The sequence below is a fragment of the Sinohyriopsis cumingii genome, chromosome 1 (assembly GCF_028554795.1).
Source record: "Sinohyriopsis cumingii isolate HCF-2022 chromosome 1, ASM2855479v2, whole genome shotgun sequence".
Classification (NCBI taxonomy): domain Eukaryota; kingdom Metazoa; phylum Mollusca; class Bivalvia; order Unionida; family Unionidae; genus Sinohyriopsis; species Sinohyriopsis cumingii.
The window spans coordinates 142,394,438-142,420,729 of record NC_142961.1 but is presented as its reverse complement, the minus strand read 5'-3'; the positions used below and the strand labels follow the sequence as shown (position 1 = coordinate 142,420,729).

Genomic DNA, 26,292 nt, shown 5'->3' with positions numbered 1-26,292 from the left:
TAAACATTACAGCATCATCAGCATACAACAACCGGTACTATGTTGTTTACACTTCAATATCATTACTTTCAAAAGCAAATGATATGTTATTTCGGTGGTACCGTTTGGAACATAAAAAGCTTAAGACATAAAGTCGACAAGGTCATTTAAAAACAAGAAGAGGATGAGTCAAAGGTTTTCACCCTGTTGGACACCTATATTACCTAGGAAGTGGTCAGAGCATTAGATGTCTAGTCTAAGACATCGTTCATTTAAAAACTCGAAATACCATTATACATTTTCCCATCAATAGAGTGCTCAAAAAGTTTAGGTCGTAATGACATTAAATTCACAGAATCAAAAGTCTTGTTATAATTAATAAAGACAATCAAAAAGACATTTTAAATTGAAAACATGTTCACCTATGTTATAAGACTAATCGGAACGTACTTGCGCATCACAAAAGCAGATCCGTGTTGTCAAGCTATTTATTAGGTCGATTATTTTATTTTACAAAATAACAGCTTTTTCTTAGATGTATAGATGTACGAAATGTGCCTGGACCTCGGGTGACTGAAGGGTCTAAGGCGCGCGCGCGCGAGCGTGTGTGTGTGTGATTTGGATTTTTAACGTAGCTTTAACAATTTTTCAGTCATATCGCTACGATGTCTGCAGTGTGACAGTTTATAGTGATGTCTAGCACTGGGGCATCATGCCACAGACATGTAGCATGATGTCCCACCCAGTCACATTATCCTGACACCAGGCTGACCAGTCCTAATACTAACCTCTTAATGATGAGTGCCAAGCGAGGCAGCTGTTAGTACAATTTTTGTAAGTCTTTGATATGACTCAACCGGGGATCGAACCCACGACCTCCCGAGGCGGACGCTCTAACCACTAGGCCACCGGAGCGGTGAGGGTCTAAGGCGACCGCCATTACAGATCAGCGACATCTCACCTCTGTCCCGCGTATGTTGGAGTCTCGGCTCGACTAAAGTAGTATGTAAAAAAGCTTGCTAGAAGGTTTCCGTGAGTCGGTGGTTCTTCCCTGGTTTTAGATCCGCCAACTGGGTGTCATGTATAGTCTATCATGTGCTGAAATGGGCGTTACCCCCCCCCCACAAATGTGATTTTGGATATGTGTGAAAACTCACTTCGGTTGTATCGTACGATTTTTTAAAATCACGATTATAACTTACGATGTTTGAACAAAGTGTAAATTTGCGTTGTTTAGCAAAAAAAAAAGTGAGAGTTTGCTAGCTTTAAACGAAGGAATATATATATATGTGTTCATATATATATTGGATACTTCATGTATTGTGCGTACAATATGAAATTAAATTATTCATCTCACATGTACAAGTGAATTTGACATGCGAAAAGAATTTCACATATGTGAGAAAGAATTTCACATATGAAAAGGAATCCTTATTTCACATATATAACAATATTGTTACATATATAAAAACATTATTTCCATATGTAGAATATTTGTTTTCGCATGTGTTCAATAGTAGAAAGTACTGTTGAAACTGCTCTCCATATGTCACTGTACGAGTCAGAACAAAAGGCGACGAAAACAGTTTTAGTTTGTTTATTTGAATACAAGCAGCAGAACCCAAATACATTATGTTTATGTCTTCTTACAGAATACTTCATTTTTATATTATAATCATATGAAATTTGTAGGACTTAGCAAAACACCAAAAGTTAATGTTTTTGGAGTTAACGCATACAATGACATTTCAATTACATCATACTAAGCAACACATACAAATAAAGCATTGCTGTACATTTTGTATGAAGTACGGATTTCTTTTCATTTAGGTATGTATCAATGTAAGCAATATTGAAGGAGAGAAAGACAGGCAGAATAAACAAACGCACAGAGACATTGACAAAGGGGTGCGAAATAGTGGGATAATGCCTTACAATTCCTTGGTTGTTTATAATGTCATAAGATTTCTCCGCATTCATTCAAATACCATGATACAAGTTCATACCACAGTAATGCCTGGATCGATGTTTGTTTCATTATCCGCCATCAGGCAATTCCCTAACGTACAAACACCCTATTTCTTGGTGTAGAGATTATTTCTGAGCTTTCATTGTAGTGGTCTTCACTAATCAAGATAATCATGACGGTTATGCCAGTACCACGATGCTAAGAGGCACTAATCAAACTGTTGATTCCTTGGCTCATGCTAGTCTTATTATATGTCAACACTCCAATATGTTATATGTGAAATTCCTCCCTGACCAGATCTAATACAAAGCTTTCATCCCTGGTGTGATCACGTATTGGATTTTGCCCGCCTCAAGCTGAAAAGGAAATATTGATGGTGACAGGTTAAGAAGTTTTTGACATGCTCAAATGTATTTGATGTGAGTTGCAACAGGCTATCATTAAAACCAGTTTGTGTAGATTCTATTGTATATACATTTTTTATTAATTAATACTGGTTTGCTTTCAGTTTCAAAAATATGTTCTCTCGTCTCAGTCTCTTTTCTGATCTTTCGAATGCATACAGAGCGTCCACTGCAGTTTTTGAAGATGTTTTAATTATTTTTCTCCAAATGAGAAAGTAACCGAACACCTTATCCATCTAGCAGTAATCGATATTTTTAGAAAATCTGTATGTTTTATTTATTTATGATTGTATACATTTATTTATTTAGTTACTTATTAATCAAACTTATGTTGTAAAGACGATATTATTGAGCAGCCTTACGTTTCGTGGCCAATTTGATTTATGGGCAATATTTCCGAGCGGGGTTCTAAACATGTTTTTTGCAGCTGACTCGTGGGTAAAGCTGTTGTTTCCTTTGTTGAGTAGCCGGATGACAATGTCATTTGTTTCATAAATTTGTTTGTGGATTTCTTTTGACCTGATTTGCTGTTACACGACTGAGTTCGCAACGGTACCATTGTAACATCACGTGATGTGCAGTCTGCTTTGAAGGAAACAAGAGTATCACTGTTTGTCCTTGGAAGGAAAGTGAATCTCACGTATATCCCATCATCATCTGAGCCAGACTGATTAATAATTTCGCCATTGGAGATATGGAGACGACAGACGTAATCGGCAGATTCAGCGCCACTTCCAGTTACATCTGGCAGTCTTGCATTAACATTTCCAATTTCCGTATTAAGCATCACGTCTGGCAAGCGGCCAAGCGAGCTATTGAGACCCTGACCTTCCGAATTTTCCTTGTCGATGAGGCAAACATTTTCCTGGTGAGGACGGAACTCCCCAATACGGTGCCTATGTATCCACACAGGAGGCAAAATTTGAGGTCCAATGTATCCACTGACGCTTATTTCCGTCTCCTGTTTACGGCAACAGAAACAAAAGACTTTGAGGAAGATATTTTTAATTCTTACGATGAAGGACCTTCTCAAAAGAATGTAAAGCCACGGGTCCAATGTCTGGTTGAAGCTTGCCATCCTCACAGCTGTTAGATCCAGGAGGTGATTGGTCTCTCGTGTTGAAACTGTCAGTATGATCCTCAACTGAAATGGAATTGACTTCATTAAAGTAGACTTGTCACGTATTTTTAAAAGGTCCAAACTCGTTTGTACACATGTTTTTCGGCAAAAATAACAAAAACATTTTGTCTCTTATCTAGACAAGCACCAGTGACAAAGTTTGCTTTGAACGACTACCGCCAACTTCAAAGAGGGTTCCATAATAGTCTAGTGAAGCACTGGTTGTAGCCATCTTGAACAAAGTTATCCTCGATGAACAGTTTACAAAAAGATGAACATTTTACAAAAACGTATTTGGAGAAAGTTTTTAAAATATTGTAAGCTGATTAATCCTTATACCGATAAAAGACCACAATGCTTGTGTGTTTTACTTCTCCAATTTTTTTTATATTTTTCTCTTAATTGTAAATGTATACATCATTCTACGCCCTCCACGCATTTTAGACCTAGTTTTCGCACTAAGATGCCATCAAAAGAAGCTTATACGGTAGAAATTTAAAGACAAACGAAATTCGATTTAAATGAAAACTTTCTTAAATTGAAGAATACCCAATCCAGAGTATAAACAAATCAAATATGAAAAACAAGAACACACACACACACACACACACACACACACACGGAAAGTAAGGCATCGAAATTCAGTAGAGAAGGTACACAAGTCATGATTTGCAAACAAATCGGAAAGCTCTAATCTTTTTTTGCAAGTTCCCTAGCCAAGGACACAATGAGGCGGCTGACCTTGGCTGGTTTGGGCTGGATTGTTGGTGTTAGGGGCAGTTTTTAACGCATTATTGGCTATATCACGCCAAGAAAATGGAAGCTAAATGCATTTTGAAAAAGACACACCTAAGAATCCGACCTGGCTAGTATTGAACCTGCTACCCTGTGATAAGGAGTCCAATGCTCTGCTAACTTAACTACCTCTGCTTCCATCCAATATCACGTAAGACTACCTACCTACTATGGAGTACTAGAGGAAGCGGTTATTGCTGTTTTGGATTGAATTGACAAGAAAAACAATACGAGTATGACAAAAAGAAAGATATAATCGGTCATGAGCGCTGGGTATAGAACATCCAAATTATTCGTAGTGACACCTTTATACAGAAGGCTGGTTGACGGCGAGTCATTCAAGTCGCAAGTAACTCCTGAAAATGTCTGGCAAAGTGTTCTTTAAAAACTATTTACTGATTCTTGGGTTTGAAATTTTGGCGAGAGAGTGATATAAATTCTGATGTCACTTTTAAACAAATTCTGGCAAAATATAACCAGCTCTATCTTACTTAAGGCACGTGATTGTTTTCCGTAAGCTGGTTACAAATATTAGAATTTAACGTATATATTAGTTCAGTGTATTGCTATGCACTTTAATATCCAATCAGGATCAGCATAGAGAGAAACGAGAGAAAAAATAAGTAATAAAGGTTTTATGAAATAAACAGGTAATGTGATTGTTCATAAATTTTAAAAACGTCATTATTTAAATAAGGGCGCCCGTCATGCAGCGGGAAGCAAGCGGAAAAAATGGCTATCAAGACGTGACTGACATCTAACTAACAGCCAAATGCAAGATCAATTGGCCAAGAAATCAGAGTTAGTAGGATGCTGTCTGACATCTAACTAACAGCCAAATGCAAGATCAATTGGCCAAGAAATCAGAGTTAGTAGGATGCTGTCTGACATCTAACTAACAGCCAAATGCAAGATCAATTGGCCAAGAAATCAGAGTTAGTAGGATGCTGTCTGACATCTAACTAACAGCCAAATGCAAGATCAATTGGCCAAGAAATCAGAGTTAGTAGGATGCTGTCTGACATTAAAGGTTTGAATGGTTAGCGGATCAGTATCATTCAGGCACTTAAAAGGCTATATTAAATAATGATATGAGTGACATTAAGTCAAATTATGTTGACCAGTGCTGGAGAAGACATTTTTTTAGATTGTTTTGTATAGGTAGCTCTTATGCCATATCGCTTTCTGTCAAATAGATCAAATTCTGCTGAATAATTTCTTTGGAGAATACACTTTTACGTTTTTGTTTTGTTTTAACTTTCACAAAGGTCAACTTGCCCTTAGGGAGGAACTTAATTTATAAGACCTTTGTAGATATTTTTCTTATTTTCAATAAATCAGTTCGTATGACTGTGTCACTTTATGCTTATGGTTGAAATTGATGAAAGGTGTTTGATATATTAAAATACAATAAAAGAATAATGAAACATACAAAATGGCAATGGAGTATTGAATATTTTACGACGTGCCGGAAAGTTATAATGCATGGAAAATGACGCCACTAAAGCCAAAAAACTGTTGTGAAATGCCAAAGTAAAGCATGTTTAGTAGAAAATATGCCATGAATCGATATATCAACCGTGTGCTATTCCATATGCCGCAAAATCCATTTCCTACAGGACAAGGAGAGAAAACTTTGACAAGCTTTTCGCTTGACAGGCAGGAGTTAAAAAAAATTATAAAAAAAAATTGATTTTTGTTAGATATTGTAATTTAAAGGCATTCATTTATTTTAGTTTTCAGGAGTCATTATGCTCTTTAGTCGGCTCCGAGTCAATGTGCATCAAGTAATAGCCATCTAAACCCCTTTTCTTCTTGCATCATTCGTTTCTTGCAGATCTGAGATTTTGTTCTTTCATTATCATTCTGTTCAGTGACTTGTTCTTTCCAGGTTTTAATATCAGAAATAACAGGGGCCACTATAGCGACAATGGGAATGTCCATTGAACCCCCCACCCCCCGCCACTATAGTGACAAAATTTATAGCCACAATGGGAATTAGCATTACAAGACACACAACCCACCCCACTATAGCGACAGAAGGTTTGGTTTTAAATAGGGACAATAGGAATGGAACAGGTGGGTGACGTCACAATACTGGACGTTGGCAACAATGTTACAAGGGGCTGACCTCAATCGGGCCAAACAGCAAACAGTGTAAGTGGGAGAAAAAGAGGGTAGCGGGTAAGTTCAGAGAGTGGCGGGTAAGTTCAGCTAGTTCGTAAACTATACGAATAATAACGCTTGACACGGCGGGTAAACAAACAAACAAACACAAAACAAAGACACGATCACCAAACAAAGACACACCTATATGGCAAGAGAGAATATATAGATATGAAAAGGGCCTTTCGTTTTCTTCTTCTTCTTTATCTTCTAATCTCTTCTTTTCCTCCACCAACCTCTTATTTTCTCTCCAACGTTCTTCTTCTTCTTTTTCGTCTCCTTTTTCTCCTTCTCCTCCTCCTCTTTTTTCCTTTTCTCGTTCTCCTCTTCTTTTTCTATTTTTTCATTCCATGCTCTCATTCTTATTCTATCTTCTTCGTCCTCCTTTTCCTGTTTCAGTAACTCTCTTAGCCTTTCCTTTGTCTTCTTTAAGTCGTTGATTTCCATTTTGAGACGGTGGGGACTATAATAGTAATCATCATTTAGTATGAGCAACATCTACTCCACCATCCCAGATCGTCTACTGCTTCTTGCAATATCTTTATTTTGTCAAGGTGGTTCGAAGCCATTTTGTATTCAATGTTGAATGGCGCGACTTTATATGTCTCAAGCAAGGACGTTAAGATAAACAACCCTTACACTAACTTCACATATTATCTGCTATCCACACAGAAGGGAAGGAAAAACTATGATATACTATCCACTAACCCAATATCTACTATCCACACAGAAAGGAAGGGAAAAACACATTATATACTATCCACATAAGTACGCAAACGCATACAAAACCAATATCTGCTATCAACACACGAACGTGCGCGAACACATACAAACACTCACTCTACTATCAACACAGAAGGGGAAGAAAATAACCCCAATATCTACTATCAACACAGAAGGGAAGGAAAAAAAACCCATTATGTACTATCCACATATCTAGGCAAACGCATACAAACCCAATATCTACTATCAACACACAAACGTACGCGAACGAATACACACACACACACACACACACACACACACACACACACACACACGCACATCAGTAAAGGAGACAGTGTTTACTCCACATTCACACAAACTGACAACTTGAATAGCCTCTTTTCTAGAGATCTAGGGAGCCCTGAGAAGGGATGTTTTTTCTAATTCCAAATGCACCTGGCTAATGGTGACATCTCCCTGGCCTGGCACCACAGACACATCGCCGGCTCCAGTCCTGCTCCCGATTTAAGGTTGTGGCCGGTAATGCAGGGGTGGGTGGGGTGGGTTTGGGTTGATTGGCTTCACTCTCCCAGTCTTCACTTGGCATTCGACTCAACGGTATGGGCAAGTAACTCATCGAATCTTTAAATTGCAGTTGTCCCACTTGCATGGATATGATTTTGGCTCTGTTCAAAGTGACTTTAGCACGGTCGTTGCTTTGTTCCGTATATAATCTGAAAAGAAATTGCCCATCGTATCCCGAGAAAGTGTGAGCCATCACCGTGGCATTGCGATGACCATATCCGTAACGTTCGATGTCATCTTGGATCCACGTTTCGTCGATGGGGTCTAAGATCCATTGGGCGAAAACGACCAGTGTGTTAGGTCCCCAAAATAATTTTTTTACATCCTCCAGGAATCTTGCTGCAATGAGGACAATGACTAAAGATCGGTTCTTGGATGCACTTCTCGCACTCTCGGTGAGCCACGCAGAAATTAGGAATGTGAATGCCAGTCTCTTGCATGCATTTTAAATCAATAAAAGATGAAATTGCTTTTATTCTTGTCAGCTTCCTCTTTATATTTGGAATGGTATTTTTGAACCTATCATTCGTGTTCCAAGTCCACGATTTGGCGACAAATGTGACATCGTGTCTTTCCTGAATTAAACATGTAACTTGGCACTATTGGTAGCTAAGCCTTGTCCACAAGTAGGAAACAATCTCAGCAGTTGACAAGCACTTTCTTCTGTGAACCTTGTGTTTTCAAATGTTGTTGGTAACAGGAAAGGCTGACAAATGTGCGTTGACAAGCTGGACAATGCACTTGTGCCTGTTCTTCGTCAAGACAGGGTTTAGAAGCTGAACAGCCCTCACATTTAGATCGACAATGCTTGTATTGCTCTCGATTGTTATAGCCATAGTTACATTTCTAACAATATCTGTTTCCCAGGAATCCAGTGATACTGGTAATGGCATCGAAATGTTCATTGTCATGATAGACACTTCTTGAGGGTGTACTTTCAAGGTGTAGCGTGGAGCTAAGAGCTAAGACATCTTGCAATTTTCGCATTTCAGGAATGCCACGAGCGGTGTCTTTGGATATCCCCGCTTGCTGAAACAGCAGTTCTGCTTCATTTAATTGTTAGGCTCGGTCCGATCGTTGAATAGCTTTCCATGCTCTTTTCCATTCTACCGTGTCGTTCTAGTTGGCATATGTTCGCCCCACCATGATATCCATGGCTAAACACATCTTGTCTTGAGGGTTGTTATTTTGGACGAGACTGCGCTTGATGCTGCGAAGGTCGTCTACCAAATACACCTTTTTGCGTTCGGTCCCTTGCGGAAGAGAAACGCGGGTCATGAACAGTGTCACTTTTCCATCGGTAATGTGAAACTTGTCGTTGGATTGTTGTACGTGTTGAATCTTGTCATGATTTTGAAAAGTGTCAATTCTGCTGGGCTGCTAAACTCGATCCAAACGGGGAACTTCAAAAGTCGTTCAACGACGATGGTACAGGCTAAACACATCTTGTCTTGAGGGTAGCTAATTCGGACGAGAAAATTTTTGGTGCTGCGAAGTTCGTCCACCAATGACACATTTTTGCGTCCTGTCCCTTGGGGAAGAGATAAATGGGTCATAAACAGTGTCGCTTTTCCATCTGTGATGTGAAACTTGTCGTTGGTTTGTTACGTGTTAAATCTTGTCGATGATTTTAGAAAATGTCACTTCTGATGGGCTACTAAACTCAATCCAAACGGGGGACTTCAGGGTGCCGTGATAAAGGGAAAGTTTCAGGCGATCGTGTTCTTTGGCTTGATATTCCTGTTTCAGTGTGGTTAACAAAGAATCACACACATCGGTGATGAACTCTTCTGCATTCTCCAGCGTTACGTCGGACTTGAAATCTTTAAACTTCACCGTGTACGTGTAGACCGTAGTTCTAAATTTTCCAGTGGAGCGTTTATCCCTCTCTCTACTATGGTAGTACTTTTCAGGATTTAGTGGTGGTGGACTTTGGTTTGGTGTAGACTCTCTGGGTCTGGATTCTGGCTCGCTCTTGTCATCTTCAAAATCGGCGGCATGAATCTGAACCAACTACTATGCGAGGCGATAAGTCACGTTTCTGTTTTCTTTTCCTTTGTCCACGAAATGATGCGATCGTTACATCTTAAGGGCAAAAAGTCAAATGACTACATTTGAAACGCCATGGGTCCCTTTATATCCATGTCAGACCAGTGTCTTGCCTATATAAAGGGTCAGTGTCTTCCATCCAATTATTCATTTCACTCTCAAGCCTACCAGAACGATGAGCGAGTCAACACAGATCAAACTTCTGATCAGAACTTTGCGAGGTGTCATAAGATGAAGATTTTCTTCAGACAAGCCGACCGAATACTTCCCCTCCTTTCGAGATAAAAGTCAAGATATTTGCTATATCTGTAAGAATAAAGGATATTGGTCTTCAGAATGCCCAGACCGTCAAAAAAGCAAGACAGGTGTCAAAAGAGACAAAAGTCAAGATACGTCTTATCATTGTCAAGAGAAAGGACATTAGTCTTCAGACTGCCCTACGAAACAACAGGAGGAAGGGAGGGATTCCGAACAGGAAGAAGTAGAAGAACCCTGATATGTCCAGAAAGAGAAGAAAAGAAGACGAAAAAAAAATGAGGAAGAAGAGTAAAAACCTGTGAAAGTGAAGAAAAACAGAGAGAGTGAACAGGGACACAGATGAAGCCTATGAACTTTTTAAAGTGTTGTGTTGTGAATTGGATTGTAAAATTTGTACCAGAATAGGCCAGAACGAAAATGTAAGTGTCTCTTGGTTTTGATTTTTTTAGAATAAGGATCTACACTTACGCAATCACACACGTTCATCATTGGGCTAAAAAGAGATTTTGAGTTTTAATTGATTTTTGCAAAATGAATACTCTCTTTTCGAGAAAAATGGGTGGCCCTGAAAAGGACCTTTGAGAAGCAATCAGCTTTAAATGCCACAAGCCTTTGCCACGGCCAGGACCTACTTCTGGACTTGCTCCTGTCGACGATTTGGTAGAAATCACTAGTGATGGCATCTCAGGCGTATCAACAGGGTTGGGCTCTTTGGCTTGGGAAGGTCCTTTTATCTTGGGTCGTATAAAAGAAGTCTGATACATTTGGTTCAGACTCCTTAACTCTGCCAAAATATCTAAGAGTAGCGTCACCGTTTGACGTTCACTGTCTTCCTCTCTTAGACCTTGTTTCTTCTCTGCTGCTTCTTCCTGTCGTTTCCTTCGTGCCTCTGCTTCTTCTCGCTGTTGCTGTTGAAGGAGAAAAGCTTGTTCTGCTTCTTTCTGCTGTTGTAAAAAAATCTCCAATTCTTTTTTCTGTCTCTGTTTAAAATCTTTGACGTGTGGTAAAGAACGAGAAGGTGGCGAAGTTGCTGCAAAGGAACAAATTCTTGTGAAGAAGAGAGAAAATCCATTAAATCCCAATTAAAATTTACCTCTTCTGGAAGCAGGCCCGTGTTGGCTTTGGTAGCCGTTGCTATGCCATCACTTCTCGTCTCCACGGCCGGTGCATCCCAATTCATCGTCTTCTTAGTTTCCGTCATGTTTCAAAACAGTGTCGCATTGATTCACTGCGCACAGACGCTTGCGCATCTATATATGGAACGTGACGTCACAGATAGCTCTCTTCGGATTGGAAGAAGACCCCGCCTTGTGATTTAATTTTGTAACGGGTTTTGGGATTGGTGAATAGACTCAATCCGTTTCGATCCGCTCTTCCGCTATAAATAACCCCGAGTCACTTTATTCCCTTCACCTGTTCTCACGACACGTTTTGGACTAAGGTTGAATCATTTACCCTCCTATCGTCGACGCTGTTCCGCACATACTTACCCATATATATGAAATCATCATGAACAATCATCAAGATCACCGATACGAGCGTTTGGAAAAGAACGATATATATGGAAAGACAAAGCTGTCTGAAGACAGTCCTCATCTACGGTCCAGAAGTCAGAAGAAGTTTGAGGAAGAGGAGATGACCAATGCGATGCCCTCTATGTTAACGGAATGATGTTAACACAAAAAGAAAACATATGCCCTTTTCAGGGCCACTCATATGTCTCGTAAAGATTTGCTCTCTTGCCGAAAAAATTGTTTTGTCGATTTTATTTTTTATATTTGCCTCGAAAGCATTTACCCTCTTGCCGTTTTTTTTAAAAATCGATTCTATATTTTATGTGTGATAGATTTATGTTAATAAATCTATGTATATTTCCTATGGCCGTGTCCCGCCAATCCCGCCCCGCCTCGCCAAGCGTTATTATTCGAATAGTTGATGAACTAGCTGAATAGCTGAACGTACCTGTCACCCGCTTCCCGTCACCCGCTACCCGCTGAATTAGCTAAACTTACGCACTACCCGCTCACCCCCCCCCCCCCCCCGCTGTCACTGTTTGCTGTTTGGCTCGATTGAGGTCAGCCCCTTGCAACATTGTTGCCAATGTCCAGTACCGTGATGTCACCCACCTGTTCCATTCCTTTTGACCTTATACAAAACCAAACCTTTTATGTTGCCGCTATAGTGACCTATGGGGTCTTGTAATGCTAATTCCTTCCTATTGTCGCTATGGTGGCCGAGGGGTGGTTTTGTACGGACATTCACATTATCGCTACAGTGGCCCCTACCGCTACTGATATGTTTCAAATTATTCAAATCCAAAGTTTTACGCCAAAACACAACTTATATGTATACATACCTACTAGAAGCTGAAACAGCTAATTTAGGAAGATAAAGTAATGTTATAATAATGCGATTATTGGGGTTTAAAGACATTACTAATTTTTTAGCCTAGCACTGGACATTGTCCAGTCTCCTACAGTAGATCTTAATCTTTAGTCTCAGTATTTGCTCCGTATGACCTCTCTGATACATTGCAAATTCTGCCAAGCATCGAGTGATAAAGGCTGCTGCACCCAATGTGCACTCAATCATTTTATTATTTACTTAAGACTAAATAATCATACCTTACAGGCATACCGTATGAAATGTTCTTCATCTTTTATGTTGATTTTCACTGTTAATTGCTGTCCTCTTTAATTGCCAATAATAACCATATATACAGTATGAAATTAAGTCTCCACGAAACACACTTTGAAAGCAACAGAATCGAAGAAAGCTGCATAGGTTAGCTCTAATGAGGCCGTACTTTTACCATTTAAATAGTTTTCCTTCGTTTGCTAGTGTTTATGATTTGATGAAGGCTTAAAAAAAAACAACAACTGTCAGTAGACGCCTGATCTGTCTAATGAGTAATAACAATTTAGAATTGTCTTTTGTGATACACACCATGTAACTGTTACTCATGTTGATTATAAGTTATTGTGATTATGTTTCAGACATTCAACATTAACAAGTTCTTCAATGATACCATTTACAGACATTCCTTATTTCACCCTATTTCATCTACATTTCGAGGTTGTAAAATAAATGGAATTGAAAAGGCTTTGTTTCATTTTTGTGATAAAAGATAGTGTGTCTCAATTCACTAGAAATATTGTAATACCCAAGAACAAAACCTATTCCTTGCAGTGAAGTGAATTATTAACCACTTCGATTGTAGATTGGATTCTGTAGATGTACCGCCATATTTGATTATAATATAGATCTCAAATGTACTATGCAGATGATACGCCTTTAAATTAAGAATAAAAGTTGTCTATAGACACGAATACTAAATGGCAGTACGCTTATGCAAAATCTTTATAAAGCAGAAACTCAAACTTCCATTTCATTTGTAAGAAAGTATGGAAAGTTACACATTTTGATAACTATGTCACTCCGCAATCGAAAGATACCTTCATCACCGACAACACATTCTAACTTCAAATGTGAATCCGTCATATTATTTTGGAATAATGTCATAATGTTTCCATCTGTGCTCGCACGTAAGAACAAGGAAAGGGGCAGCATGGGTTTCTTTTCTAAACATGTTCTGGCTTGCATCCATAAAACGTAATAGCTGACCACTACGTCTGCCCCAACCCAATAATACTGCGGACGCCCCTGTCTTTCACGTGACATTGCTATGCCACAAATTAATACGTAAATAACTTTTTAGATCTGTTTGATACTGTAGAAATAAACTGTGTAGAACAGATGTTCTGTTTTGTGCCTAAAATGCGAACCTGAATGACCTGATTCTTTGATTCTGTTCACATCAAAATATGTATGGTGAGTTGACTTTCCATTACCACATCCAATACACAAATGTCTTTTTTCCCTCTATAGTGTTTTTCTCTTCAACATCAGATAAATAGAGGATATATATGTTTTTGGAGTAGATACATATGGCAAAATTCCACCAGTGAATTGAAAACATTGTACTGTCACGAGTGGCGAAAGCATGGCCATGTTCTTCGATTCTGCGAGAATGCGACTGACAGCGATAAAAATGTCCTAAATTTTAAAATAAGTTTGGAACAGTGACGTTTAACAAATTCTGATTTTACACATTGATATGTATATTTTATTTAATTATATCTGATCTAATATTTATTTATTTCAATTTAATTGTTTGTTTGTCAATTTTAAAGATTTTTTAAAATCATTTTTCATTGCATGCTATTGTAATGTAAATTTATTCACTGGAGATCGTACTTTCTCCAGAAAATAGTTTGACCTTGACTGTTCGTTTAGTAAACACTAGGTGTTGATCTAGATCGTGACCATGATTCAAAATTAGTAGCAACCACGTAATAAGTTCTATTTTTATTTTAAAATTATTGGTTGTTGTCGAGGTCATGATGGGAGTACGTGTTTAACAATTTTTCTAAATTTTTTTATTTCTTAGAGTAAAATGATTGGTATTCGTCAGGGCCACACTGGGTGTACGTGATCTTTAACAAGTAATTAATTTCGAATACGATCACGTGACCCCCTTTTGCGCTTTAGAATACGGTATAACCTTTGTTTTTGGAGAGATATTCTCAGTGTTAGTTGGGCTCTTACACTAGAAGTTGTATGTTGTACTATTTGGAGTTAATTCAAATTACTTGGATTCAAAAGTATTAATTCTTTTTTCCTGGAAAAATATGTGTGCTCATGTGAAATAGTTGTTTTCACTCTTTCTTGTGTTACTGTTTATTCGAGCCTAAACACGTAACATAAGAACATCATGTTTCAGATTGTGTATTTTGTCAAAATACTGTAAGGATTCGTAGAAAATGAAGATTTTTTAAAAACACATTTCATGCGCGGATTGATATTGTTGGGGTCGAGTAACTATAAACAAAACAGAGACTGTATCTGACAGACTTCAAATCGTAACATCTTTAAGCAAAAGATCTGAACGATGGTAGTTCACTTATAAGGATTTTCGTTCATTGTGTTTATTTCTACACCCAAACGTGAATTTTGTGACCATAGCAATCTCGGTCTAGTTCAGAAGCAGACGCTATAACCAATTTTTGACTGAGGCTTAATTTCGGTTTGCAATAAACAATAATCAGCACCCGATTTATACACCTTTTGCAAACACGATTGTGATGCGAGTTTAATTTTTTACTTACAAAAATATATTACTGTATTGAATCACGAGTTGATACCCCAAGAAATGTAAACCATATACAGGTATACGCTACTGTATGGTGACGCACAGCAACAGGTCATGAAAGTTCAATCACTGGCAGCTTATATGATTCATTCAGAAATCTAATTTTGAATAAGTTGAAACATGAAGATTAGATTTTGTTGTTTCGCTTTTGTTCCTTGGAATTTTTTGTGGGTAACTCATTGATTACATAAATGTACACAGTAGAGGGTCTACATTTTGACGCCTTTAAGATCTGTATATCCTGATATCGATCGATTGATCGAGTGTGTGTGTGTGTGTGTGTGTGTGTGTGTGTGTGTGTGTGTGATTTAGATTTTTAACGTAGGTTTAAAAAAAATTCAGTCATATCGCTACGATGTCTGCAGTGGGGCACCGGTGCATCATGTCGCAGACATGTATCATGATGTCCCACCCATTCACATTATCCTGACATCTGGTAGACCAGTCATAATACTAACCTGTTAATGCTGAGCGCCAAGGAATCTGCTGTTTGCATCATTTTTGTAAGTCTTTTGTATGACTCGGCCGGAGATTGATCCATCGATCAATCGATCAAGAGATCTATTTTTAAACGCAGTGAATCGAACTTTTATAAATTCCAGTTCGTTTTGAATTTCATTCGTAAAGTAAAGCTGAAAATATTCAAAATGCGTAACAATGTGGTATGTCATAACTACAAAGCTGCATTCGTGTCTTGTACAGAGTGGGGGCAAAGAACTCGTAACGCTTCGTATGTAAAATGCTGAGTTTCAGTATAGTAAATGTTATCTCACTAAATGCAATTGCTGTGTCAGCCTGGCTAATCGGAGATAACCAGTTTACGAATGAAGCTTTAATGGGACGGAGTAAAGCTACTTTTAACTAAATAATACTTCCCTGCTATTATCCCATTGCTTAGCTAAGTTCCAGGTAAGAGCTACCTGATTCTGTATGCTACATTCCTCTAATTTGAAGGTTCTGGAACTGAAAATAACAATATTCCAATCTGATGTATGTTTAACAGCCCACATACTGGTTACCTTCTTCTTTGACCTGAACCAAGACTACAAGACATAAGGGCGGGGTTGGTGGAGTAAATCTTGCAATAGAAGTAGGTAAATATTACACGATCAAAAATATTACATGATTAGGCACTCCTCTAGTGGATTGCTCTCTAAAGCTCAAAATACCTAATGAGATTGGAAAGATGTAGGTCCTACTTAAAGGAGAATTTGAGAGTGTTTGAAAGGAATTCCCTTAAGGCCTTAATAATAGACATAGAACATTTTCACCCCTCGAAAAGAAAGAGAAGAAAATCTGATACTGTTCTCAAAGATGGTAGTTAATACCAATGCGTTTCCTACCCCACTAATCCCAGAAGATTCTCCACACTGCAAAGCAGAACTTGGAAGCGGACCGCCTTCTGACCTGGACGATGTATGAATTGGGACGCTGGTCATAAACCAGTTTCGATTGAGCCACCAACCTAGGTGGTGGTGAAACTCGGTTCCCCGGGTAATCTGAGCAGATAGGTGATACCTGTGCGGTCTTCAGTTTCCTAAATGCTTGAACTGGAAAGTCCGCAACTAAAGTCTAAGAACCAAGGCCACAACAGTGTTCAGAGTCATCAGGTGTGAAAGATAAAGACGGCCTAAAACGAGGTCTTGTCTTCAAGGGCGGTTATGAGTGACGGTATTCTATCGATTCTCTCTGGATGAACACTAAACCTCCCAATGTTGGTGAGAAACTTTATCCTCGCGTATACGTAGTCTTGAGAAGGGATGACATCCCAGTGCGATCGTTAAGTTTTACCATCAGTTCAGTTGAATACAATTTGGTGTATTTACTCACATAAAATACACAATTGATTCCTTCTTCGTATTGCACTTTTAAAACAAATAAACATTGTCATTCTCTTCAATGTTATTTTTTAACACAACTAACTTTGACTTTTATACAAACTTGAAAACGATCAGACAATCATCTTCGCTTGCCAATGTTCCGATAACCCTATCTACACCTTGGCGGATAGAACAGCTATATCGGTGCGTTGTCCTTGGGACATCTGTTGGATTTCATGTGTTGCCTCCCTTAGTATGTAATTCCAACTAACCAATAGCGTGGTGCATTGTACATCGGCCGAAAACGGTGGTGGCAATTGACCTAAAAAGGATACACTTTATAAGTTCAATATCGAAATTATGAGTATGTACCAGAGGAAAGCCATTACAAGTCTATTTGAGTGAAAGGTATTTGTGTAAACACGGACCGACACTGGACAAGTGCTTATTTATCAGTCCATTCAAGTTCTGTGCTCCCCTTGTCTCGATCACGAGGAACAGTGTCCAATTTTGAAGAATATAATTTTGGTTGAATACAGTGGCTTGACGTCGCATCCAATGAAATTCACAGTCCCGAAACACAGAAATATCTACTCGATATGCTAAGGTGTAAATAGAGTTATCGGAACCTCGGCTAGCGAAGATGACAGACATTATTCTTCATGCCAACATGGTTGCTTTCTTGTGAAGTTTGTGAAACGTTTGTAATACAGTGTCATTATTAATATCTGTAAAAATATTCAAATTATTGCTCGCTATTCGTCTTCCTTGTTTGACTGTTCAAGTATATTTGTTTAAATTACTGAAATAACAGACTCATGTAATGCTGGTCAAGTAATCTTTTATGGTTTGATTTTTGATGTTCTCTTATCTCCATGTGATATGGCAATATGCAAAAATACGAGTATTTTTTATTGCTATTTGAAAAATACACATATGTGTTGCTGGACAGGCAATTTTAAACTTTTATTTTTAACACTCTCGTATTCCTATAAGCCTATATAAGGGATGTAACAACATAAAACTATGAGCGGTACATCATTCTTTCTTTGTTTATTGCTACAGGTTCATAACAGAAACTCATCTGGCATTATAGCTTTTGAGTTTAAAATATTTTTTTCTTCTCCGGCTAGCAAAACATGTACCGTACATCAAATTCTGACTACCAAACAGTCGCAGAATGCTGCAGCAGAGTGTGTGTTGTAGGGAAGAATCCAGATTACAGTACCGGAAATGACGAATAATTTGTACCTTTGCAATGATGGCATTTAAAATCGATTTGATAACTACTATTGGCAAAAATTATGGATGTCCATTAGGTATACCTTTTTTTACGTTTTCAGTCCTGGATTAGCTCTAACATTCAATTTTCTTCAAATACTAATTTCCAAACGATTGCCAACCAGTTCTGTTTTAAAGATGTTCTGAATATTTGGTTTAAAATTTAGCCTAATACTAAAACATCTGACAAATGAGCACTTTTGCGGAATGACCACAAATGGATTTTGCAAAACAGGGGCATGATAATATTGCTAACAAAGATAAATCTGTCGTGGCTCACACGGAACTGTAGATTAAGTCTAGTAATTGCACAAATTCATCCACAAAGACCACATGCACACTGGTACAAGGCTTGGTACTGCGTGATATTTGCTGTTCTATTTATAGGGACAACCGGCTGTGATATATACAGATTTAAACGATGATAACGTAAAACAATTATTTTTAAACTTTACATTTAAATGTTGCATAACGCATATGTATATGGTCAATGATTCATCCGAAAGAGGCTTACCATATTTAGACTTGCCCTATAATTTCCACGATGTCTAAATTTTATGTCCAGACAAAGTACATCAAACAGACTATATACAGTTTTCATACTATATCTGGGGCTTTCCAAATAATCTCTTATTGAATTAGTATCTGCTAATCAAAGGAATTGTATGAAAAACTTTGATGCGATGAAAATTGATATATTTCTGACGCTCATGTCGTAAGAATTGCCCACAAGTCAGTAAGATGTTAATAAGTGCGTGTAAGCATGTGTGTGTTTTTGTTTGTGTGTCTGTGTAGCGCAGGTTTACGAGCTGTGAGAAAATAGTATTCTAATTTATGACAACAACCTATGAAATTGAAGCATAAGACTGGACACAAATATATTGATCTGACTCGAACTGAAAACCATATATTCTTACCATGAGAGGCGCCCAACAAACGACAAAAACGCTTGTTATCGTGAACATCAAAACAATCATCTGAATTTCGGCGTGGCCCTGCTTCCGCCTCAGTTGCCTACTTTGTGGATTAGAATCCTTCCGTCCAAGCGTCCCCAGGTCTCCACGTCTGAGAAGGCATAAGTTGAACAGCTTTGTTATGACGTATCCGTTGCAGAAGATCATGATGACAATAATACCTAAGTTGATCCCGGCGTAAAAACAGGCATAAACGTTTGCGGTAAGGTCCTTTGAGTGAAAGTCAAGAAAACACCAGGTTCCTGGGTACTGAACCTTAAAACGGCCAAAACCGAACATGGGCAACATTGAAAGGAAAATTACAATAACCCAAAGACCGAGCACAACGCCTTTTGCTGTTCCAGGATGGCATCTGTTTGAGTAAAAAAACAAACAACCTAGTGCAAGAAATCGTTCCACAGCCATGGCACATAAAATAAAAGGAGTTGAGAGCCCAAATGCGATCATAGCAAATCCGTGGAATGTGCAGTGCCCCAGTCCTCCCATCCATCGCCTTTCATTGAGATATGTGGCTATGGGAGACGGCGACGTCATCAATATGCCCACCAAGTCTGTGAAGGCTAACGCTCCAACAAACGTGTAAAATTTTGTAGTTCTTACGTCTTTTTTCATCTTACACAGCGTCCATAGGGCCAAAATGTTGCCAAAAACTCCTGCCAAAGACATGAGTATGGGAGAAATAATGGTTGCTCCCATGGCGTGATTGCAGCTTTTTATTATGTTTCCACTGAAAGACACGTTGCAGTCCAGGTTATTGCGGATTAAGGGAGCAATGTTGGTGGCATTCAGTGTTAGCTCTGATTCACTAATCCGGTTCATTCTAGTCGCATAAGTGACTTGACCTAAAAGAGAATGACACTTGTGAACATCCACTAATTGATAAAGTGTGTACAGTTAAAGTCGAAATGATACAAAAACCTGGATAATCATAATATCGAAGCGCAGGCAGAAAATGGAGAGCCATTCACCACGTGTTCAAATGTTATTAATCAACCGTCATGCTGGGCATATATTGCACGAACACCTAGCGAATGATGTCGATTGCCTGCTTTAGCTTCGATACTTTAGCAGCGTAAGATTCTTCGCGCCATTTAGACTTCTGCATCTGGGGAGTTATGAGAATCGGATATATATGGATGATATACAAGGATATTGGTATATAAGGAAGGACATATCACTCAAGGAGATGATACTGGCCCCTCTCTTATTATCAGTTATTCTTATAATTAGCAGCAGAAGTGGGGGACCGACCCTCCCCCATCCCCACAAAATAAGCCCCGTTTTGCAAAAGGGGAGGAAACAAAAATACAGTTTTAGCCAGTAGTGTTGAATCATTCTACTATCCAAAGGCTAATCTGAGGCTTGTATGTAAGCAGCGTTACTGTCCATGAATGGACGCGCTGACCTTGGCCCCCCCCCCCCCACCTCCATTCGAAGCCCCATTGTGAGAATGTTGATTTTACCTGCGGTATTTTGTGTGTGTGTGTGTGTGTGTGGGGGTAACCCCAAAAGTCAACGACACTTTTTAGGTCGTCGCCCCCCCCCCCCCCCGCTGGTTAATTATTGAAATGAATCACACAATAGTTTAGTCTTTTTTTAATGAGTATATCTCCATCTGTCTGTTCGTCTATCAGTTCGCCTATCTGCAAACTTCCTCCCTTGAATATTCTCATTCTTTTATCTTCAAACTTTTCTATATATTTCTTTAAATATAGGAACTTCTAACATTCAAATTCAAAATGTTCTTTTCTGTTCAACTACAGCTAGCAATTACATAAAACGGACCTATAAGAACAACTTGCATTCTATGGGAATTTAGGATTGCCAAAGAATAACATTTGACTGGCAGAAAGCTCAAGCAAACTTTCCCGAAAATAACAGAAAGTCGCATTTTTTCGAACAAAAAATAGCAGCAGTTTATCGAGATGGACACTTATTAGACAGCGATGTGCAATGATGGAATAAAATCGGGGGGGGGGTAGGGGCTTAGGCAAATTGTGATGCCTTGTAAATGTAAATTAGAAGGCTGAAAATTTAATGCTTTGCCTGATATGCTGAAATTTCAGTTTTTGTATACGTAGGCTGAACATTTTTAGCATACGTAAAACAAATTTTCAATGAAACATGTAAAATTTTCAGTAAAATGAAATTGACTGTAAGAAAATTTATCATGACTCTTTACAGCGAAGGATGAATGTTGACTTGTAAATATAAATTATTCAAAAGAGAATTCATTTTGAACCTTCTGTATATAGATAATTTTGTTTTATTTCTGTACAGATACATTAAAATAAAATAAAAATTGTCTTCACTGCTGAGTACACATATGACTAAACGAGCTTCTTCCTGGGGTTTTGCCTGGTTCTTCCTCCACCATTTATACTGGCCGCCATGTATAGCCTATCTTGTGCTGAAAAATGGCGTTAAACTCTACAACAACAACAACAACAATAACAACAACAAAAACTAAACGAGCTAATAAAAGTAACTTCAATCATTTGATTGCACTCATTGCAGTTTCTCATTATCACCTTTTCCGAGTAACTCATAACATTGTAGACATTGCAATTTTCTTTTCCATTGTATATTGCAGAAGATAAATTTCAAAGCATATATATTATATACAAATATAAGCATACAAAAATCATGTATAAACTCTACTGTTATCTTTAAAAATTAACTTTATGCCTGAAATGTTTTATTTGTACTGTACAATGGGACCTCTCCAAGATCCTTTGATGTAACCATAAGTCTTGTCTGTACATACTGTGATCAGATTTATGTCCGTCCGCCCGTAGGCCATCAGTCAATCAATTTTCCGTTCTACTGGGCCCTTCTGTCGTAAAACTTTACTCAGCTCCAAATCTCATTTAAAAAAAAGTATTCTGAGCAATCAAAAGCCTGGATTTTGTCAGTTTCGCGTAAGGTTTCATAATATGGAGTTACAGTTCTTGCTCTAACTGCTGAACGAAGTCTTTTCTACGCCAGTTGGAGTATGATCCTAACTGAAACGATGCCTCACGGGAATAAGATGGGGTCCTAGATTGACAGTCCACCCCGACCACACAGGGAGAGGTTGTAAGATCGGGATCAAAAATTCATTTTAAGAAGATAATGTTATAGACAGAGCGACAGACACGGAGACATGTATCTATTTGGAAGGATCGATACTAAACAATAAACCTCAGCGTGTTTTAGTGCGACTCATCAGGAATAATGACAAAGTTGACGGTTAATCATTGCGTCACATTTAGAGTTCAGAGTAACTTGGTGGTCCCGAGTGGCCGACTGGTCTAAAGCGCTCACCGTTCCGGATCACTGCCATCTCACCTCTGCGTGGGTTCGAGTCTCAGGCTCGGCTAACATGGGTATGTGAGAAAGCCTGCCAGTAGCTTCTCGTGGGTTGGTGGTTCTTCCCGGGGTTTTCCAGGGTTCTTCCTCCACCAGTTATAAGGGTCGCCATGTATAGCCTATCTTGTGCTGAAAAATGGCGTTAAACCCTACAACTACAAAAAACAACTAAGTAACTTGACCTTGTGAGTTTTATTTTTGATACATGACATGCTCTAGGGCCAATTAAACCATGTGGATGCAACAGTGTGTGTTACTTAGATTTTTAACGTAGCTTTAACGATGTCTGCAGTGTGGCAGTTTAAAGTGATGTCTAGCACTGGGGCATCATGCCGCACACATGTAGCATGATGTCCCACCCAGTCACATTATCCTGACACCAGGCCGACCAGTCCTAACACTAACCTCTTAATGATGAGCACCAAGCGAGGCAGCTGTTAGTACCATTTTTGTAAGTCTTTGGTGTGACTCGACCAGGGATCGAACCCACGACCTCCCGCATCCGAGGCGGAAGCTCTAACCACTAGACCACCGGAGCGGTTGGTTGCAGTAATGACCGTTAACCACTGAATTCAGCATGGCTAACCGCACAACACTAAAGAAAAGTCTAACCACCACAATTTTTTCCGGAAACCGTCGAATTTTGATATATTAATTTAATTCACCCAAGTTAATCAAATACTGTTTCGGCACAAAAATATTCATACTGTATCTAAGCTTTGCACATCTACCAAACTTGGTGATCATTGTAAAATTGAAAAAGAAAATGCATGGAAGCACTTTTGTCGAATAAATTTAATTTAATGAAGACTTGTAGGTACATGTATTACTCCTGTATTCAACTTTCCGGGTGATAAAAGTGTAGGCATATATCTAACTAATACATTCAACTTTCCGGGTGATAAAAGTGTAGGCATATATCTAATACATTCAACTTTCCGGGTGATAAAAGTGTAGGCATATATCTAACTAATACATTCAACTTTCAGGGTGATAAAAGTGTCTACGACATTTTGTTTACAAGATTTTCACAATGTCTATGAGTGAAAACTGCACAAATAATTGTTTTCAGAAAACTTACCTTGGTAAGGGCCATTGTTAATTTAGTTTTTAAAAATTGTTTATAATTTTGTGATTTTCAATGAAATGCTATCAGCTGCTATTTCTGCCACTGTAATGAATAGTAATTCCACATAAATATTCGATCAGTTATTAAGATGGGAAACAGCCACGCACCTGAAGTGATAGACTGCAGACAGACACACATACGGCTCGACACACTAAGAGACTGACAGAATTGCTGTAAGCTAATGAAATCAGAATTTTGTCTATATCGTCTGAGCGTTAAAGGTCTCAATGAAGAGTATGTTTGAAACAGGTACGTCTGGAACAAGTTTGACTATGCAGGTATGGCCATGTTCACAGAGAGAGAGAGAGAGAGAGAGAGAGAGAGAGATTACAGGAAATCACAGATAAAACCGTGTATACGTTTCTGCTTCTGACAGGATACCACAAGTTTTTGTTTTGTTTTGTCTTTTTTAAAATAAACTTTACATTTAAATCTGATATCAAACTGCAGTCACATACAACAGCGTAGCGTTTAAAAAAACAAATAAATAAAAGATATCAAACTGAAGAGAGGATTAAAATCGTTGCAAATCACGATGAAAATCAATAATATCTCTAATGAATTATTATGTATCAAGTTAAGTAGATAACTGTACTTACGAATAAATTCTTTACTTCCTTCTTTTCCTTCTCGTTTGAAGGATATCTCCCATAGATCCCACACATGGATCCTACACCACAACGTGTAACGACTTCCAGGAGTTAAACCTATCAATAACAACAGCTCAACAGAAGCAGCTGTTCAGATCACCGTCAGTATCAGCCTGGAATTGCCGATTACGCCGTGGTACGGAGTCAGCTTTGCTGACTCTTCGAACTGAAAAGCGTGTTTAAATTGAAACGCTTCATGTCGGTGCATGGTACTGATTGTTAACAAGCAGGCATTGATTTAATCATGTAAATAGCAAGCTGAAAGCGAAAACACGGCGCCTGTTTATGCGTGCTTTCCGGAACGCGTCACCCGTAGAGATCAAGTATGTCCTTACTTGTCCCAAAAGCTTTTGTAAAAATCTAAGATACAAAGATGAAAATACTATTTATAGTATTGTATAAGAGTGAAAAATATAGGACAGACTGTGAAGACCGTGATTAAGGAAATATTAGATCGTAAGTATTCAGTTCTTCATGTAAGAAACATAAACGGTCCACCAACAGGTGAACTCGAATTTGACACATATTGACAATCTTCCTCCAACCCTTACGAAAGGGTAATAATAATCGGTGCAAAGAATGGCTAGCTGACATGGTTTCCTCAGTTGTTTCGGTTCTGACGGCGATATGATTCATCCATCCGTCTTACCTCTGTACAACTAAACACATTCACCAATATACAAAAAGCACAAGGGCCACAATTGAAAGTAGGAGAGACGAAAAAACGTTCTAATAATGTATCATATTATCTACATGCAAAACTCACTTTTACTCTTCACCTTGTCAAAGCGTGTTTAAACACCAGCATGTATGCATCTGTTCGATACAATAAAACTATATTAAAGATAAAATGGAACATGTTATCTATAATTAAAATTTTTGCGTAGATTTAGAATGTGAAGCAGGCTTTAACTTTCATAAGATCTGGTTTGATACAAAATATTTTGTACCATGTACTTTTGCATTATGTTCGGGAGATAAAAGCTGCTTATGAAGGATTCATACAACTTTGAAAGAACAAAGAATGTAACTTGAAACAGTTTGTCGATAATGATGCCAAGCGTTAAGTTTGTTCATTAACTGAATTTAACATTTAGATGTTGACAAATTTCAAGTGAGTCATTTAGAATTATAATCAGTTTTTGGGGTTAGAAAATAATATTAAAACGATAAATATATATTTTTCACGCTTTTATCAAAGATAACGGATGTGATAAAATATAAAACTAAATAAGCAATATTTTGTCCTAATGAAAAGGAAATAAGACTGTCACATTTATTTATCATGTCCATTTAATATATAGCAATGCAGATATGTGTGTCAGATAATATAACATGATCAGTTAGACTCCTGCCAATCTGATCTGTAAAGGCCTGTAACCAGATTGTGGTGTGTCGGGTTGTTATGCCGCCACTGTGGTAGGTGTGTTGTGGTTGGGGTGGGGTGCTCCCTATATTCTATTTATTATTATAGAAGTCCCACCCTGGCTCAATTTTGGTTGGAAGTTAAATTAGTGAAAGATAAATGTAAAGCTCCGAGCCCCCAGTCAGCAATGCCGATGGTTAAATGATTGAATATACAAAAAAAAGTTAAATTCAACGAATAACAATTTAATATCAATTCAATAGCCTAGTGCTTCATATTTCCCAAGTACTCTCTTTCCACACGACCATGTGATAGCATATTGCATCATTTGATTAGTAGTGTGATATACATTTCCACATGTCCTTGTATTCTACTCATATGTGTATTCTTCTCTCCTTACTCCAGATTCCTTCTCCTCCTCGACTCCTCTATACTACTTTTCCTCCTCCTCCACTTTCTATCCAACTCCTCTCCACCTA

General features: G+C 38.3%; 1 protein-coding gene across 1 annotated transcript; it reads right to left on the bottom strand.

Annotated features, from left to right (window-relative positions):
* Positions 1 to 1,560: 1,560 nt before the first annotated feature.
* Positions 1,561 to 24,626, bottom strand: LOC149808044 (prostaglandin E2 receptor EP3 subtype-like). Its single transcript, XM_089972987.1, has 4 exons — positions 24,397 to 24,626; positions 19,261 to 20,159; positions 2,715 to 3,496; positions 1,561 to 2,304 (listed from the first exon to the last, which is right to left on the bottom strand). The coding sequence occupies exons 2-4, from the start codon at positions 20,134 to 20,136 to the stop codon at positions 2,277 to 2,279; spliced, it is 1,686 nt and encodes a 561-aa protein (XP_089829113.1). The 5' UTR covers positions 20,137 to 20,159; positions 24,397 to 24,626; the 3' UTR covers positions 1,561 to 2,276.
* Positions 24,627 to 26,292: the final 1,666 nt, after the last annotated feature.